This window comes from Rhyacophila brunnea, unplaced genomic scaffold (assembly GCF_057557595.1).
Source record: "Rhyacophila brunnea isolate RB1 unplaced genomic scaffold, BYU_Rbru_1.0 scaffold_7, whole genome shotgun sequence".
Classification (NCBI taxonomy): domain Eukaryota; kingdom Metazoa; phylum Arthropoda; class Insecta; order Trichoptera; family Rhyacophilidae; genus Rhyacophila; species Rhyacophila brunnea.
This window is the reverse complement of record NW_028233339.1, coordinates 18,005,668-18,025,776: the sequence shown is the minus strand read 5'-3', so window position 1 is coordinate 18,025,776 and position 20,109 is coordinate 18,005,668. Positions and strand designations below refer to the sequence as shown.

At 31.7% G+C, this 20,109-nt stretch overlaps 1 protein-coding gene across 4 annotated transcripts; it reads left to right on the top strand.

The window, feature by feature from the left end:
• Nucleotides 1-231: 231 nt before the first annotated feature.
• Nucleotides 232-19,505, top strand: AP-1gamma (adaptor protein complex 1, gamma subunit). Of its 4 annotated transcripts, none has more exons than XM_085958446.1 (17): nucleotides 232-421; nucleotides 1,962-2,023; nucleotides 2,428-2,569; nucleotides 3,322-3,510; nucleotides 4,872-5,110; nucleotides 5,971-6,047; nucleotides 9,122-9,217; nucleotides 9,596-9,922; nucleotides 10,016-10,234; nucleotides 14,118-14,334; nucleotides 15,611-15,752; nucleotides 16,196-16,457; nucleotides 16,735-16,836; nucleotides 16,928-17,177; nucleotides 17,274-17,434; nucleotides 17,521-17,613; nucleotides 18,808-19,491. In XM_085958446.1, the coding sequence occupies exons 1-17, from the start codon at nucleotides 360-362 to the stop codon at nucleotides 18,907-18,909; spliced, it is 2,742 nt and encodes a 913-aa protein (XP_085814572.1). In that variant the 5' UTR covers nucleotides 232-359; the 3' UTR covers nucleotides 18,910-19,491. The 4 variants fall into 4 exon arrangements, with proteins under 4 accessions (XP_085814572.1, XP_085814573.1, XP_085814575.1 ...); XM_085958447.1 differs by having other exon boundaries at nucleotides 233-421; nucleotides 16,211-16,457; nucleotides 18,808-19,500; XM_085958449.1 differs by lacking the exon at nucleotides 232-421 and adding an exon at nucleotides 1,161-1,671 and having other exon boundaries at nucleotides 16,211-16,457; nucleotides 18,808-19,505.
• The last annotated feature ends 604 nt before the right edge of the window (nucleotides 19,506-20,109 follow it).

Below are 20,109 nucleotides of genomic sequence, written 5' to 3'. Positions count from 1 at the left end.
TGTATAAAAAAAACTGGGCAAAAAGAGAATCAGGTGTATGCCCATTATCAAAGTCGTTATTATTTCCTTAATGTGCTCAAGCCAGATAAGAACATTAATCAATTGTGACGCTCTATGAAAATAGGAAGGGAGCGACTGATAACACTTTGATAAGAGCATGACTACACCTGTATAACTGTATATCATTAGTGCACGGCATCTATGTATTCACCTGAGCAAGTTTCTTATCAATAAGTGGCCATATTTACTTTGCATATTAAAATGTAGTGTAACTTCAGTGCTAAATGAACTAATTCAACAGTTTTTGAAAATTAGTCCTGTGATTTACTGTCTCCATTCACCAAAATATACTGATTACAATGGATTTGTATGCAACCTACGAACAAGACTGGAGTATTTTACCACCTGAACATAATCGAAGGTAAATATTGTCAAATTCTAAGATAAGCTGATTATCATACAGGTGACTTAATAGCCCAACTAAAAACAGCCACGGTAGGTAATAACAATTTTCCTAAAATGTTAATAAACTCTTATTCATCTATTTTGGAGATGAGAAGTAATAATTATAGTGTATACATTTAGGATTCAGAGTAAAAGCTTCAAATATAATCCTTTGTACAATTAAAATGCTACAGAAAAGAGCCCAACTTTTTCTGAGTTTCTACAAGACGTATAAATTATAATTAGGTAGGTAGCGTAACAATCGACCGTCAACATACCTAGATATATTTTTTCATCAAATTGCTAGCGCCAAATATGCATGATTCTAAGAATAATGTTCCAAACTATTCTATGTCCATATTATCGAAATTTGTACCTATTCTTACATTTAAATTGTTCATAATGTGGATAATAATAATACTATCAATATTTATTAACACAGCACCATCAATAAAATAATAATGTACAATTTGTGGCATTACATATTTAAATATCATTCTGCCTCTTCATCTTATATTACACTGAATTTTCGTTTTGATTAAATATTTGTTGAAAAATATTAATTATATCGAAGAGAACTTTGAATAATTATATCGTCAATAATCCGACCATATTATTAGTTTAATTAAAGAGGTTTAAAATAATTTGTTGCAATAATATTTATTGTGAATGGTATTTTTTGTTACTGGCAGGTCATTTAGCGGCCATTGACGGCCATATTGAAAATTAGTTTGCATGGGATGGTCAGCTGTCTACCGTCGTGTTAAAAGTCTTTATTTAGTCGAAAGTATATTTACTTACCCTTTTATTCGTCCGATTTATATTTGTCCAAACCGATTAAATTATTTCTTATTTAAGAAAACAGTGATATATTCGGAAATTGTGCCTTTATTGACCTACCCTAGGTAGTGGGTAAATCCTCTGTTGCATTCCACTGTGCAAATAAAATGAATACATATTTTGTAGGAATATTTGCATATTATGTTTGTTGACACTCGAACTATTAATGAAACGAACGCATCGTTTTAAAATACCGATTTTTATAATGATAGCAAAGCTGAGAAGAGATTTGCAATTTTATTTCATTTGACAAAATATACTTCACTTATCTAACATCTGCTATTCATCGTTTACAATAATATAAAGTTTTAACAATATCGGAGGACTGGGACTATACTGTGGACCGCAGAAATACGATTTGTTAAAAATGAATGCTTCAGAATCCGGGTGAGTGACGTGCATCGTAAAATATAATGTGGACGTTATAGCAATGGAATATTTAATAATGCTGACATGTCATTAATGACAGCAGTGACCGCAAAAATCTGACGGTTTTTTATTAATCTTCTGATATTCTTATAAGTGCGTACTTAATACCTTTGAATTACTATTTAGAAACTTGACCATTTCTACGTTTTAGTAAATATCCTTGTAGGTACCACAATATAATGTAATTAATTTATGTATGTAGTTTATTGAATTATTTATAATATAATATGTGTATTACTTTTCAATAGGTTCAACCCGGCTTTTAATATTGCCACCATAAAACAAGTGGTCAATGAAGCGATTGAAAGAGGTATGTTAAAAGTTTTAATAATCTATTATTAATGGTATGCAATACAGTGTCAATATTTTGAAGAGAAATTTAGATAATACAATATATATTAAAGACGTACTTACTGAAACAAATTTTAATTAACATAAAACTTATTAGGTACCTTTCACAGGAGCGAAAGAATAACATATTTTATTTTCGTCCTAATTTTTTCAGGCATTTGACCGAGTCAGTAAAGACATTCTCAATTTAGAAATAAAATGTGTAAAAAGTACAAAATAGTGTGATATTATTGAATTATTATATTCCATAAAATATTAACAGTAACAAGAAAAAAATGTACATTGTGGTATAAAGCCAGGATTTAATATCATTAATATCAATTTCCGTCTCTAGTTGTTGAAAAGAGTTTTTTTTTATTGTAGTTCGTATGCCAACACCTACCCGTTTGAGAGATCTAATAAGACAAATCCGTGCCGCACGCACGGCAGCTGAGGAAAGAACTGTAGTAAACAAAGAGTGTGCTTACATTCGCTCTACCTTCAGAGAAGAAGACAGCGTCTGGAGGTGATTTTATTCTTCAATCATTTATTAACATCTCTTTTATAGTGTTAACTGTCAATTCATGGTGAAACTGCATTGTATTATTTAATTAATTATTTGTAAATAATTAATCAACTAATATTAACATCTCCTGGAAAATGCATGTTGTTGCAGTCATAATATGTAACATGAGTCATGTTTATTACAGGCAGTATCTACGCAGATAACTTGTTTATTCGGAGACAGGTTGTACGGTCGGCGTATTACAGGTTTGCAGTGGATCAGAGATCGATAAAGAAGTCTCTGTGGGGTGAATGTTTCTGAGTGATAATGAGCAGCAAAATCTTTATAAACAGAAAAATATAAATAATAATATTACATACTATTACTTAAAATTATTGCAAATGGCCGTCTAAAGCCTGTTCTGCCATTTTTACCGGGCAGTTCATTTTGGGGTGATCTCTATCAATTTTTCGAAATTGTTGAAAAATTTACTTTAAACGTAATACATATTATTTTAATTCCTGTAACTGGAAACGAACTCGAATGCTATTCATTCCATTCAAAGGTATAAAATATTACATCTAAACAGTAGCGAAGAGAATGCCTTTATTTGTTTTTGCTTATCAATTTTAATCTGTGCTAAATACATAACGACATACTTGCTTACAATCGAAATATAGTTTACATTACACTGTATTAATTACTTGTTACGATCTATAGAATTTTAATCTAATGAATTTCCATTTTATTACTTTATTAAAAAAATATTTCAGATGCCGGAATATAGCGAAATTACTCTATATACATATGCTGGGATATCAGGCTCATTTTGGGCAATTGGAATGTCTAAAGTTGATAGCAAGTCCGAGATTTACAGACAAGCGCATCGGCTATCTGGGGGCCATGCTACTCCTGGACGAACGACAAGACGTGCACCTTCTCATTACCAACTGTCTCAAGAAGTAAGAAAATATTTAAACCTACTTAACCGCCTGTCATAAAATTGTAATATAATATTGTACGCATCACTAAAAGTGCAGTAAAAATAATGAGTGATGGTCTACAGCTGTGTAGTATTAGTTTATTTTTCAATACGTAAGCACTTATAAAACAATAATCCATGTATAAGTACTCGTAAGAGTGTTAGTTATATTGTATTATATTCAAATAGTTATAAGGAAATATTGCTAAGATTTGTTCATAGTGATATCCATCAATGAATTAATCTAGTTTGATTAAATTTATTAAAGCTATATCTGTATGCAAAAGAAAAAGGGCGACCAGTCTAAAATCACTATTTTTCATGAGAGCCGAAAAACATTATTGAGGTAATTTTGGCCATCTTTGTATGGGAACTTCTATGTTTCTATGTGAAATTTATTAATTTACCGGGGTCGAGTTGAATCCTTTTCTCTGTTATGCTTATACATTATTATGAATTATTTTTAATTTATAACTCATTTTTCAATATTGTAGACTTGACCTTTTCCTTTCGCACACAGATAAATATAACTCCAATAAATTTATCTGAATAATTCAAATTCTGTCGATGTTGTTTGTATAGCAAAAAAAAAATTTCAAATATCAATATGATAATTGAAAGTGATAAGTATTTGGATTCAACTGTTGAATGAATTCATGAAGATACATTTTCCAACACTGAAACAAAAAAGTAAATCATAATTACAGCCGAACTTGGTTATTACGATCACGGAAATAGCGAGATCTCAGATGTAATGAGGAAACATTTGTTGACATTTTAGTTTATGATTTTCTTTATACATTTATTCACTTTTATAATGAGCTACTTCTCGGGTATGCCGAGCAAAACTGTTAATGTGTCGATCGTTTAAAAACAACATTTTCGACCCTAAGTAATAAAATCCGACCGGGCAGTTAACTAGACCGATGCCACCGGGATCGGATTACGTTTATGACACTAGTTAAGTGTCTAATTGTTAATTAAAAGTACCTAATTGGTGTTTTCGCCGAAAACATTGAAAAAGTATCCACACATATGGTTGAAATTGCATGTAAAAAATCCAAGCTTTGTGAAGTCAGTAGGTACCTAACAGCGCCGGCGGCTCAGCAACAATAAACAACTTATTTTGTAGTTTATGAATGCCATGCTTGTTTCGGGGATTTTTACGATGGTTTTCAGATTTTTTATGTTCTATGCTTAAATAGAACGTGGCGCAAAAAATGTTATATAACGATATAACAAGTAATGCTTATAACTAGCAAATTCAGTCAGTCCCATCTTGCTCGTAATAATCAAGTTTGACTGTATGTGTATTTATTTTTTATTATCTTCTCCTTCCAGTGACTTGAACAGTTCGACCCAGTTTGTCGTCGGCCTGGCACTCTGCACGTTAGGTGCGATAGCGTCTCCTGAGATGGCGAGAGATCTCGCATCGGAAGTGGAGAGATTGATCAAATCTCCGAATGCCTACATAAAGAAAAAAGCAGCATTGTGTGCCTTCCGTATCATTCGGAGGGTACCTGACCTTATGGAGATATTTTTGCCGGCCACTCGGAGCTTACTCACAGAAAAAAATCATGGTAATCAATTAGATCAATAAAATAAATATTTATATGTTAATACCTACATATATTTTTGTGTTGTCACCACGTGTTCTTCCTATTTCCTTCTTCAACGTTTCAGGATCGTCGCAAAAGGCCATTCTCAAGAGGACCGTCTCTTCAGAATGGCCTCTGCAACGAGCCTGAAACGACAAAGAAGGAAGGAGGAAGAATACACTGTGACGACACAAAAATCTATTACAATAACAATAAACTGTGAAAGTCTCAATCATTAGATGAATATTTATACATCATATGTTTTGGGATATTATTTCTCAAAAACTATGTATTGCTATCTGAAAAATTGAATTAAGATTGAACTGCCAATTTTTATTTGTAGGTTAGTATCCATTCAACCTCAAGTAAAGAAGTCTCAAAATTTCTTTTGAACTCGCTCCACTATAAGGTCTATTTCAACTGATGCGGGGCCCAAACATTGACCCACTCTCAAGCTGGCTTCTAACCAAGGAGTTATAGAGAATTTTTAATACCGTAACATCTGAAAAGATACGGGAAGTATGCAAGACGAAGTCCAACATTTTATAGTGCCTTTTTACAAATGACAGCCATACAACCACTAAAGTCAGCTTACTATCAAATGCAATGCCAAGATCCCTTACAGATGGTATTCGCGAAAGAACTCTGCCATGCATTGAATATTGAAAAAATTATACTCGCAAGGCTCTAGTAAACGATAAAATATTGGTCGGTTACTCCTGCCCCAATCTAATATATTATCTATATCAAGTTGGAGTTGACAACAATCGTCCAATTGTGTAATTATGATGTGGATTACATCCTATACAAATTATTTATTTTATTTTAATATTTGTTTATAGGTGTACTTATTACTGGAGTCACCCTTATCACAGAGATGTGTGAAAACAGCCCTGACACCCTTAACCATTTCAAAAAGGTATGTCACCACTTCATGAATTTATTTTAGATAATGTAATCGGTCTCTCTTCTAATAAACTAACTTATCTAGCGTTTATTAATATTTTAACATTTTAAATAACAGTTTGATACATACCCATGGGAATTATGCTAGAGTGGATGTCTCTGAAACCGTACATATGGGTTCGATTCTCGCACCTGGCAAAATTCACATGCTATTTTTTCAATATGTAAAAAAAAAATATAAGAAATATAAAAAAAAAGAACTTAATATAGACTTCACACTGTGGATGCCCATATGGCAGTGGCGAAGGGTGGTGGTAGGACGTTAGAATCCGACATAAATAGTGCACATTAAACTTTGTCAGTCAGTCGTATTTATTTTAATTGAACTGAGACTACAATTTACAGATGGTATTGGTTCGTTTTCAAAAATCAATTAAATCTTGCCTAAATCAAACCATAATAGATTTGGTATGTTATGGGCGATTCGACAAAATAGTGCACACTTTTTCATTCATATTTATTTATTTTCATTGAATTAAGAATACATATTATACGTTTTGTTGGTTAGTTTTTGTAAATCCATTAAACCCTGCTTAAACCAAACCATAATAGATAAAAAATATTATTCTGTCTATAAAATATCAAAAAATATGTATGGCATGTATTAAATGGCATAATTTTAGATATTTTATAGACAGACCATTATTTTTTTTCCTATTATGACTTGGTTTTCGCAGTGTTTAATTGAATTTATAAAAACTAACCAACACCTTCTGTAAATTGTACTTAGTTCAATGAAAACAAATATGTATGGTATGACTGACAAAGTTTATTGAGGACCATTTATGTTGGATCTTAGCAGCCTACCTCCACCCTTTGCCACTGCCATCACTATGAAAAAAATGGTAAACATAGTAATTTACTTTGAGCATACTTATTCATTTATATTTTCTATGGTGGTTAGGTTCTAATTTATATACCTATTTAATAATGCCTTAGGGCTTATTTTGTTTTACTATCTACTTTTTTTTTATTATTCTGTTTATTATGTACTGTGATTATTCAGACAGTTATCGAGCATTTCTATTTATAAGACTACTAATAACACTAATGCTTTTGGTGAATACTTTTAATGAAAAATAATAAACAATATAACGCTATCTAATTAAAATTTATGTTAATACTTTACGTTACTTTCTAAAATAACAAATCCATCTTTTCGAGAGATTCAATATTGACTTAGTGGTAATTCATGATAATTTATAATATCAGTTTATTACTCTGTTATCACATATAAAAATTACTTTATGACACATGTTTTGCTCACATAATGAGCAATGTGGGAAATGGATATGTAATTGGTAAAAGTTATAATTGATTTCCTAGATATATAGAATATTGCCCTTTTACTACCTACACCACACATTATGGATACATAATAATAATTATAACATTACATAAATGTAAATACTGTAAATTTCAGTACTATCGGTCATAAAGCAATCTTTATATGTGATGAATAGCATTGGTGAAGGGTGGAGGTAGGACGTTAAGATCCGAAATAAATAGTGCACACTAAACTTAACCAGTTATATATTATATTTGTTTTCATTGAACTAAAACTAACAATTCCAGATAATGTTGGATAGTTTTAAAAATTCCATTAAACCCAACGTAAATGAAGTGAAAAAATATTCGTCTATCTATAAAATATCTTAAATTATGCAATTAAATCATTCACATTTTAATAAATTTTATAGATAGAAAATATTTTTTATCTATTGTGGTTTGGTTGAGGCACAGTTTAATTGATCTTTTAAAACAACCAGCACCTTCTGCAATTTGTATTCGTAGTTCAAAGAAAACAAATAAGTATGACTGACTATAAGTTTAGTTTGCACTATATATGTCGGATTCTAATAGCCTACCTCCATCGCTCGCCACTGGTAAATACCGAGTGATTGACTCATTTTATTAAATCATTTTTTACTTACATGTAGTCTTTTCACTCTACACACTTCACTTAATATAATTTTAAAACTTTCCTAATAAATGTTTTTTGTTACGTGTGGTGTAGGAAAGCGGACAGCGTGAGGTAAACATTTACAGATTATACAAACTATGTACTGTCTATGTATGCATGAAGTCAAATCTGTGTGGTGTTTGCTTTTGGGTTTAGCTTGTACGTTATTTGTTACAACATTTTATCAATCATCAGTCTGCGAATGCTTATCATACGAGTACCATAATCGCTCCCATTGAATGTGATTTACATACATGAAAACTGACAGGCCAACCGATAATCCATCCTACTTGAGTCAGTTTTCTTTCATTAATAAAATACTTGAAAAATAATAATTGCCGGCAATTCTGTTATGTGCTCTGAATACCTTACAATTCATAGTTTAAGAAATGAACAAGACATCTGTACTAAAATATGCCTCGCAATAAATTCTATTTATATCATATTATGGCCATCATCTTTTATAATCTTATTTTATTTTCCATCGTATGCTGTTTGTTCAATTTATTTTGTAATTTATTCAATATTTTTTTTCCACACTGGATGCCCCATCTGAATACATAATGAATATTTTACAGTAATAGACTCTTAAGCTGTCTGATTAAAAAATAGATTTATAGCCATAATATTATAATTTGTTATAATATATTATTATTGTTAATGTTTCCGTAATTTACTGTGCCCATAATAAAATTAGTGTGTTTGCACTAATGTAGATGGCAAAATAAAGTAAAAAAACCATCACTTGTACATATACATATCACGTAGGAGTTTTCTTTTTTGAGAGGACCCATACTCAAATTATTACATACATCAAAATTATTGTGAAATAATTTTATTTTTGTAAGTGTAATTTTATTTTATTCCAAATTTATTAGTGTCTGTCGTAGAAGAATAGAAGAACACAATTTATTTATTCATCATCATCGTCGATTGTACATTAATATCACTCGTTTACTGTATCATTTTTGAAATCGAGTTTTCAAGTTCCTTGTCATTATTAAAAATAAGTAGATGCCGTATTAAAGTATCCCTTGTTATTAAATGATTTTTCCTTCTTTCAGATCGTTTCTAATTTGGTAAGAATATTGAAAAACTTAATTTTGGCTGGCTATTCTCCCGAACATGATGTCAGCGGAGTCTCTGACCCGTTCCTACAGGTATATTGTATTCAATAATAAATCTATTAGCTTACAGTATACGATAGTTACTTCATAATTATTATATATATACTTCATAATCACCGGCACTACAGTCTTGCGTGTGCTGTTGTTCTCCAGTTTGAAAAGTCAGCGTGAGGGCCTCTGTTCACACAGTCGAGCTGTCTTAATTTGGATCACTCACCTTGGATGTCTCAAGAAAACTTTCACTCACTTTTGTAGAATTTTTGAAAAAAAAAAAACTTAGATTTCATTGCATTCTGTGCACAACCAATAGTAAATTACATATAAAATGTATGTAATTGTTTGCCATAGACTAATTCAGTATGTTTGTGAAAATGTCAAATAATATTCTGACTGCCATGATGTTTGTTGCAGGTGAAAATTCTCCGACTCCTACGTATTTTAGGTAAAAATGATGCTGAAGCGTCAGAAGCGATGAATGATATTCTCGCGCAAGTAGCAACTAACACAGAGACAAGTAAAAATGTGGGAAACACGATCCTCTACGAAACTGTCTTGTCCATAATGGACATCAAGTCCGAGAGCAGCTTGCGAGTTCTAGCTATAAACATTTTGGGAAGGTTCCTTCTCAACAATGACAAAAATATTCGCTATGTGGCCTTGAATACATTATTACGAACCGTTCATGTGGACACGTCAGCCGTTCAGAGACATAGAACTACCATATTGGAATGTTTAAAGGTATTCATACTATTAATTCATACCCTTACCATTATATTAACCATCAATTTTTTTATATGAATGATTCTATAATAGTCCTCTGTATTTTTAAAGGATCCCGATGTATCTATTAGAAGAAGGGCGATGGAATTGTCTTTTGCGTTAGTCAACGCTCAAAACGTAAAACCCATGATGAAAGAACTCTTGACGTTTTTGGAACGATCAGATCCAGATTTCAAAGCCCACTGCTCGAGCGCTATCGTACTGTCGGCAGAAAAATATGCACCGAACAAGAGATGGCATCTCGATACGTTACTCAAAGTTTTGATTGCCGTAAGTAACATATATTTATATTAGATTATATATATATATACAGAATAGAAAAATAGAAATGCAAAACCAAGTTACCATAAACCAGTGGTCTTCAAACTGTGTTCTGCGAAATCCTGGGGTTCTGTGGCACCTCTCTGGGGGTTCCGCAATGACATTATTAATGGACGACGCACTCAGTACAGTAGCTAGCAAGTAAATTCAAACGTAACATTCGCACATGCATAGGTAGACGTCACGCAATATCCATTATGCGATATCACGCATCGGGAATTTATAGCAATATCACCTTTATTGTAATGGTGTTAGAACAGTGTTTCTAGTATCAATGTTCGTTTGAGCGAACCCGTTCGAACCGAACCATTCGGCAGACCCGACAAGAAGCATCGAGAATTTATAGCAATATCACCATTATTGTAATGGCGTTGGAACGGATTTTGCCATTCGGCAGACCCGACAAAAAAGTGAGTGTCATTTTTTTTTCCAGATGCTTCGTCCATATTAATGTCATTGGGGTTCCGCGATTTAAAAAAAAAATTGTCAAACAGACCTAGACTTCGACAAATTGTGTAAAAAAAATGTAATTATTTTAAGAAATATTTTTCTAAGGATAAGATGGGTTCCCCGAAAAAAACTTATAATTCTAAGGCTTCCTTTAGTCGACAAAGTTTGAAGACCACTGCCATAGACCAAGACTTTGAAAGCAACTCATGTAACATAACTTATTGACAGTCATAACTAGGGCCCGGATTTATATGCTAGTGCATGTTTTGTTAGGGTGTATGCACAGCTATGAGAGTTGCACAGAAATCTGGGCTCTATGTTACGACCGTACACCCTGGATAAACGTCAGATTTCAATAGTCAATACTTGAAAGCATCTAAGCGAGATTTTTTGAGCATAGACAATCATCGGAAAAATTGCTATTATATGGCTTAAACGCTATTATAAGCGTAGACAATAAGAACAAATATAAAAATCTTTTACAACGAATAAAATTCAAACATTTTCAATTACCTAATAAAATTCGCCGTTTTCAAAAATCAGTAAAGCATATTAGAGATCGCCAATGCATTTCATAAAATTTAAATAATTATAAAGTAACCTTTGACACAAAGACACTCGTGCTTAAACCTTCGTCTAAAAACGCTTTGAAAAGGTAGGTAAGTATGCGAAAATAAGGAACATTTTTCAAAATAACGTTATAGATAACAATATTTTTTGTATAAAATTTTGCCGTGTTACATAACTAAATGATATTGTTATTATTTCAGATAATTTCGACTCAAATTTAATCAATAAAATAAGAAATACGAGTGAAAATGGCTTGAATTGTTCTTATTTACTCTTTGATTAGTGATTATTTTTATAAGATAATAATATTTATTCATATTCAGTATTCCGTATTTAATTTTTATTCATTTAATTATTGTATATATTTAATTGTGTCATCTTTCATATTAAATATTATACCAAACTAACCTCGTATTTTTTTTTAATCTTAATTTTCTCGGTTATGCGTTAATACGTAATACTGACAATGGATATAAATATTACAATCTTATAAGAACAATCACTAATCAAAGAGTAAATAAAAGCCATTAAAGAAATTATAACAATGTCGTTTAGTTAACACGGCTCAATTTTATATATAAAATATTGTTATCTATAACGTTATTTTGAAAAATGTTCCTTATTTTCGCATACCTACTTATCTATTTAGAGCGTTTTTATGTGAAGGTTAAGGCTCGCACAAACCAACGTGAATATTCACCAAGTACCCCATCAAAATATCCCGAAAAAAGCACCCGCTATCGGTACGGAAGGTCCGGTCAAAAGAGTCTCAAAAAAAGCCAATGCCGCTGTAATGCTCCCTACTTACCTGTTGTTAATGAACAAACGTAGCATTTATTCACGCAGGGGATCAAAAGATACAATAAAAGCCATCAATTTGTCATATATTTGGCTATTTTTTGAGACTCTTTTGACCGGACCTTCCATATTGATGTGGGTGCTTTTTTCGGGTTATTTTGACGTGGTAAATGCGAATGGACGGAGCAAATAATTGTATCAATGATAATATAAAATTATTGATATATTATTTGAATGCTCGATACCGAAACGTCAAACAATCGCAGCGCTCCATATTGAACTTTGTAAGATAATAACTTAATTCCCTTCCGAAATCTGAACGTCGCGTGCCATTTCCCGTAAGCCAATACGAGCTTGATTGGCGAATATTCGCTGCGAATAATTCGCTTTGGTGTGTGCACGAATGTTTTAGGTTACTTTATAATTATTTAAATTTTATGAAATGCATTGGCGAACTCTATTATGCTATACTGATTTTTGAAAACGGCGAATTTTGTTAATTTAAAATGTTTGAATTTTATACTTACATTGTAAATGATTTTTATATTTTTACTTATTGTCTACGCTTATAATAGCGTTTTCGCCATATAATAGCGGTTTTTTCGATGATTGTCTATGCTCAAAAAATCTCGCTTAGATGCTTTCAAGTATTGACTATAAAAATCTGACGTTTATCCAGGGTGTACGGTCGTAACATAGAGCCGAAATCTGTTTTGAAAGACACAGAATTCAAAAATAAAATTTTATTGTGCATATAAATGCATATTTGAGACGTTAGAGCATATTTGAGACATTAGTGCATATTTCATAAATAAATGCATATTTTAGAGCTTTTGAATTTATAATTTTAGTTTTTTTAAATTATTTTATCGAAATATAACTAAGTTAGGAAGGAAGATAGTTTAGATGCACTTGCATTTTTAATGCCATCTCCGAGCTGTGGATTTATCAGTGAAAAAAGTCAACTCGGGCACTATTATTTAAAGTTTGCCCAAGTGGACGTTGAGAGGTAGTTTTCCGCATATAAACAAAATACTGACAGATAACTATGCGGAAAATTTTAATGCCAGAGCATAATATTGAAAAAAATAATGTATTTTTTTTCGGGCAAAAAACAGAAAATAGTATTTAGGAATAGTTAAGTGTGTCGTTTTTGTTTTTTAAGTTATGTTTGGTTTACATCGTTTATTATTTAATTATTTGTAGGTATTTGTGAAAAAACTATTTTGAAAATTGTAATTGATTAACTTCTTATTCTTTGTTTGTGTTTTTTGTTCTGATATCGTATTATGCTGAAAAAATATTAACTAGTTATTCGATTTTTTGTCAGTAATATTGGGTAATGTGGGTATTTACAATTTTTTCCCACAAAAAATGTAAATTTTTAACTGCATATTTCTTCGGTTTTAGTGCATATTTTATTGATTTTAAGTGCATACGTGCATGCATATAATCATGTTTTTTGTTGCATACAAATCCGGGCCCTAGTCATAACATTAAACACAAGATGTACAAAGCCCCTGAATGTCCTCAAATATTACCAGTACCTAGTCAACACGCATTTTGTTTATGTAACGGGTGTATTATTATGTATACAGACATAAAATTATCTTGAAAATAACATAATTCTTCAACGAATGTTTAAGTTTACCCACACTTCTCCACACTTGTGAATTGTATTGTATAAACAAAAATTTACAGAACTGTGATAGTTTCTAATATTAATTTGACTTCAGGATGATTTGTTTAATTAATTTATTTATTAAAATATTTAATTCCCTTTTAAGCTTTGGAAAGAGGTGATCTATTTTGTCTACTGCATGTGTATTTTGCATTCATAACATATTTTATTAATAATTTATACAAAATTATTTGGGTGTTGGTGAAACAAATTTCAATCTTCATGGGACACACCATACTATGGCTTTCAAGACTACGGAGATGTAGCTGACTATGATCAGTCGTTTTCCTTTTTAGATACTTGCAGGTTGACAATTAATTCTTTTTTTTATAGGCTGGTAACTATGTCCGCGACGACATGGTGTCATGTACCATCCAACTGGTATCGTCATGCGGAGAGAGCCAGCTACAGGCCAGAGCAGCCCGTCGCCTCTGGGGAAGTCTGGCTGGAGGACTGGCTGCGGAACGGCAGCCGCTCGCACAGTGTGCTGCTTGGGTTGTCGGAGAGTATGGAGATCTGCTCGTCGATCCGGCCACCGCTGATGAAGAAGGTTATTAAACATCAGCGTGACTTTTCCACATCCTTCTGACCTCTTATTGGTTAACCATAAATATATCTCACCGAATGATAGGAGACTGAGCTAAATAATAGACCATATTTTAAGAACTTTTGAAACTACGTCCACCTAAACTCATCCTCACATGTGCAATATATTTACCAATATCCAAAGCAATTTGGTTGAACTCAGTTACTGCTCTCCCAATTGACATTACTGATATATATTTCTAATCGCTGTTCACGGATTAACAATGTCGGTTATTCATAATGCTATCTGATCAACCCACGTGACAGAATCTTTACTGATTGCTCTTCTAAAAAGGGGTCAGGGAATGAAGGAATGAATAATAGAATCACGTTTTACATCTGATATATGGTTAAAATCATACTCAAAACCGTAAGCAGTGAAACAATATTTTCTATTATTGATTATTATTTACACTTAAAGGCCCACATGCCCAACGTAGGTCAAAATGGAGATTTTATGGTATTTTCATAGCATTAGCCTGAACATCCCTTAAACGTTGTAGATAATCTATTTATATAATTTTGAAGCCTTATTATCCTTTATATTTATTTTAAACATTTAATGACTCCATAAAGTATTTTTATTACATAAAATAGTACATATTCTTTTAAACCTCTCGATCTAATGTTTTAAAATACAGTCATATTTCAGTACATCCATGTGCAGTGGTGTTCAGATTTTTTAGGTTTATTAATTTTTAAACGCATTTATAAAATTAATGTTAACATTATATAGTGAAATATTTATGATGAAAAATTATGTTTATAATCTCTGTGATCCCAAATATGACAAGAATTAGGCATTTTATTGTTCAAAAAATGGGCACGATTAACACATTTGAAGATAATTCTAAAGATACTGATTATAAGCTATGTCTTTGATCATTTGATACGAATAATGATCGTTTTATAATAATTATTGACCTAAGAATAAGGTAGTATTTTTTTGAAATATGCCATTTCTATTGGCATTTCCCAGTGATTAAGCTACAACATACGGCCATAGCCATAAATTGACAAACGATAAATGAAGTAGGGAGTAAGATCATGTTAACGCGCATGTTTGAACATGTACAGTTTTTAAAGAAACAATTTTTTTTCAGCTAGGTAATGTTCAAACACACGCGTTAACATGATCTTACTCACTACTCTCATTTTTACCTATTTTGGGCATGTGGGCCATTAAGATGTTCAAATTATTACATGCACATTGTGGTAAAGGAAAATATTTCAAATTTTAGATGAACTGGAGACCCCTACAGAAGAGCAAATAGTGGATGTATACCAAAAACTTCTGTGGTCAACGCAGTTGTCCATCACGACAAAGCAATATCTGCTTCTTTCGTTGACTAAATTATCCACCAGGTTCACTCAAGGAGACGAGTAAGTTATGTTCCTATTTCTTCTTTCATACAGCACTTAATATGAAATTGAATTATACCGTCAGACTAGTAATTTATTAATGAAAGTACTTCCATTTTTGTCATTTTTCATTAATGTTGCATGCGTGCTACTTTGGTGTAAAATATAAATATTATTTATCTATAAAATAACACCTATTTTGTTATTCAATTTTTAAGCAGAGCAGAAAGAACATCAGGAAATACATACTTGTAAATTTTTACTGTAATCCTTCAATCTTGCATGAAAATATTTTATTTATAAGTCATATGTTTTTCTCAGTTACTATAATTTATTTCTCTAGTAAACACATATTTGGTTACTATTTCTTTATTATTTCTTGCAAAATATTCTACTGCACCGTAGATTATGTATACAATATATGTTTTTTAAGAAAATCGGATTTTAATAATTATTATTAAAAGCTTTGTATTTTACAGAAAAACCCGGCAGATAATTGACACATTCGGTTCTCATCTGAACGTAGAACTGCAGCAGCGGGGAGTGGAGTTCTCTCAATTGTTCCGGAAACACGCTCCTCTGAGGGCCGCTCTCCTGGAGAGGATGCCCCCTCTCGAAATGACAAATACAAACAACATCGATGGAAATGACGATATCATTGCTCACTGCAACGGAGACGATCTTTCGGCAACCAATAGCCCCAACTCTCACCGCTTGGAAGATGAGGTAAATTTTATATAATTTGAATGCTTCATATAAAAAAGATACCAATATTTTTGACATGATTTACGTCAAAGATGTTAATTTTATTATTTCAATTCATGCTTTTCTTATCGTAATGCTTACGTTAAAAAAAAACAACTCTTCATGACGATAATCTTGGCTTTATGTGTGAACAACTTGCATTACTTGTTTTTGGTCCATTAATTAAGAAATTATTACATTTCTTTATATTGTTTTATTGTAAATAGATAGTAACATTAAATGGTTATTTATTTTACAGAATGCATTGCTCGATTTATTGGGTGGAACAGATATTATGAGCAACGGAGATTCCCTGAAAATTTCGAATAAAATTATTGTCGATTCCGGTATATCCAATCAGGTAATAATATTTTTTATGGCTTATTTTTAATACATATTGTATTGCCATTTGTAAGAAAGATTTTTTTTTAATATCATTTATTTATTTTTAGCAAAACTTATTAGACCTTCTGGGTGGATTGGACCTGAACCCGCCTCCACTTTCTGCAGACACGGACATTTCTCTAGATCAGAGTAATCACGGAGACATCATGAGTAATTCTAATATTGCAGCCAGTTTTGTAAACAACAATATGAGCACGACTCCTCAAATGTTTGGCTTAGGACCACCGACCATTCCTCACAATAACTCCAATTTCCTAGTCGATGGACTATTTTCAAGCAACACAATTCAAACTCCAGGTAAAATAATATTTATTCGACCAAAAATAATTTACATGCTATATAAAAATGTAAAATGCATTCGGTTATTGTGGATTGTATTTTTATGTTTTCTAGAACTTCCGACAATGACGGCTTTCAACAAAAACGGGCTCAAAATAATGTTCGGCTTGGAAAAGAGCACAGAACAAAGTGACACGGTTGTCATCACTATGACAGCGCATAATTCTCTTCAGTCGGTTATGTCAGAGTTCCTGTTTCAAGCTGCAGTACCAAAAGTGAGAATTTTAGCCATCAATGAGTAGAGTAATCTTTATTAATCTTTTAAAAAAAAATATAACTTGTTTCCAAATCTTCTTTACAGACATTCCAACTGCAAATGTTGTCCCCATCAGGAACTGTTATTTCTTCGCAGGGTGAAGTGACCCAGGTGCTCAAGATCACCAACACGACGAAGGTAACAATACAATATTATAATATATATAATATGTATACATATTTAAATCATCATTATCATCTCTGCCACTCTTGATCCACTGCAGGATGAAGCCCCTCCTCGCTGTCTCCACTCTTCTCAGTCTTTAGTCTTGCATTTATGACTTAATTATCTCATGAATCCAGCAGGCTCTTAGTCACCCTTAAATCTTTTAATATCCCTTGCGTACTGTGTCCGCCTGTTCTGTTTGTTCCCCACAAACATACATCTATATATTTTTTATTCCTGTGCAATACCCAACATGCATTTCTCCTGTGTGACCTTTGTTAATTTAAGTATAACGCTCATTGTTATGTTAATACCTGAAGAATACATTGGTTAAATACTTCGTTTGTGAAACAATGGGAGAACACTCTTGAATATTTTATTGAGACATAAATGCACTCCATCCCAGCTTTTTAACAGGAATTTCTTTATTTACATACATTTGTTGTCTTACCTGATTTCTGACTTGTTGATGCTGAGGTCTATTTACAAGTAGTGTTTTTGAGCAAATAGTGGTAAAGCCCCAGAGAAAATGGAATAACCATGAACATGCCCAACTAGTGAGTTATGCACCCGACAGGTAACCTGAGTAGCTGACAACTATCGTTTTTAACCAGAAATTAAAAAAATGGTGACTATCATTTACTTATAAAGGTTTACAAAGGAAAACTGGCAGTATTAAATACGTCTTATTGTATTATTAACAGTGTTAACATTTACTACCGTAAACAGAGGCCATTTAAAAAATTTACAAACTTTTTGCATATTATATATTTTGAATAAAAAAATATGCAAATCCAATATACCTAATGTCTTACTAAGTATACTGTATCCGCAATGAGTCAATTTGATTCAATTAACCACTGATCAAGCAATGATTAAATATGTAAAGTAAAAATACAGAGATGACATCACCAATTTTTATAAGCTTACTATTCTATTGAGATAACAGCGTTACCTACACAACTTAGGTAGACCATTGATTGGGCCCAATTGGATGCGACAACCATTCCTTTTGAAATGTCATTTTTCATGCATATTTTGACTAAATACCATAAATTGACATTCAATGCATCCAGGGCCAAAAATGCTAGGAAAACTGTATATTTAAATAAATCGTGACATTTTGCAATCAATCTGCATATTATAAAAAAATCTTATCATTTTTAGGCAACTCTGCGTCTGCGGATAAGACTCTCATATAATATTGATGGTACGGCTGTGTTAGAGCAGGCGGAAGTTAACAACTTTTCCACGGACACTTGGAACTGACCCGGCGTCCATCCTCCGTGGACATGGACCCCCGAAGGGTTGTCTGTTTATACTCCTCATCTGATTGAGGCGTCTCAGAAAAGTGCGCAGGCGTCTTGTATTCCTGCCAAAATGTTTCGTGTGAGCTAGACATCAAAATATGTTTGTAAATATTTAAAGTGACGTCTTTTAAATTAATCGTACATGGACTTTCAAATTCTGAGCGAAACGCTTGCATAGCGAGTGCGTACGGTTTATATTTCTTACCGTCTAATTTATTGTATTTTGAAAGATTTACCCTATTTCACTTTCTACTCCGTATGTTACATCCTTTCATTTTTATAATACGATACATTTAAAATTGTTTAAATGACTCTGAAATAAAGCAATACTTTAGTGTTATCTATAATATGTATGCAATTTGCACTGCAATCTGTTCATTTGTGTACTTATGTATGGACTGAAGACAAAATGAGTTTCCATGAAAAATTTCATTCAATATAATATAATTTGATGGTATAAATTTTTATAAATACTACATATTATTGATGTTATCGTCTGATTATATTATTATATAATGTATATTAGTTACTGTACATGAGTTAAATCATGAAATGAATAACTGTGAAAAACTAAGAGAAAGTAGTACCAAATCATGAATTTGTCATTTCCGAGCCAATTATACTTTCAAAATACTACTTGAAATCATTTTTCTTTATTTTAACAATGATTTACAGATACACGGACATAATTTCAGTGAATCCATTATTATTTAATTATAAGACTTATTGATATGAAAATGTGTACTTACCGTGATTATACCTCTTCTGAAGTATTTTTACTTTAAATTTATGATATACCTACATAATTATTTAGACTACACATTCCACTAAATTATAAATTCTCCATTATTAAATGTTAATTATTTTCATATATTTTTAATTTACTTGGTAACAATATTATGTATACTAATAATTTATACATATTATTCCTATTATTTTTTATTAACATCTTCTAAATATGTGGAAATTTTATTACAGAAATCTTTAAAAGATATATTATGTTCTCAGTATTAAAATCATTACGTCATAACAAAAAAGTAATTCTGAATTTAGTAATTTGTAACTATGTACATAATTACGTAGTGACCTTTTAATACAGCTGATATCACTTTCATTGCAAAATGTTTAGAAGATTTATTATTATTGTGTATTTTTAATG

Coding starts and splice junctions, on each gene's coding strand:
- AP-1gamma (XM_085958446.1), top strand. CDS start 360: ATGGATTTGTATGCAACCTACGAACAAGACTGGAGTATTTTACCACCT. Junction 14,335..15,610: donor GGCCACCGCTGATGAAGAAG/GTTATTAAACAT, acceptor TTCAAATTTTAG/ATGAACTGGAGACCCCTACA. Junction 17,178..17,273: donor CAACACAATTCAAACTCCAG/GTAAAATAATAT, acceptor TATGTTTTCTAG/AACTTCCGACAATGACGGCT.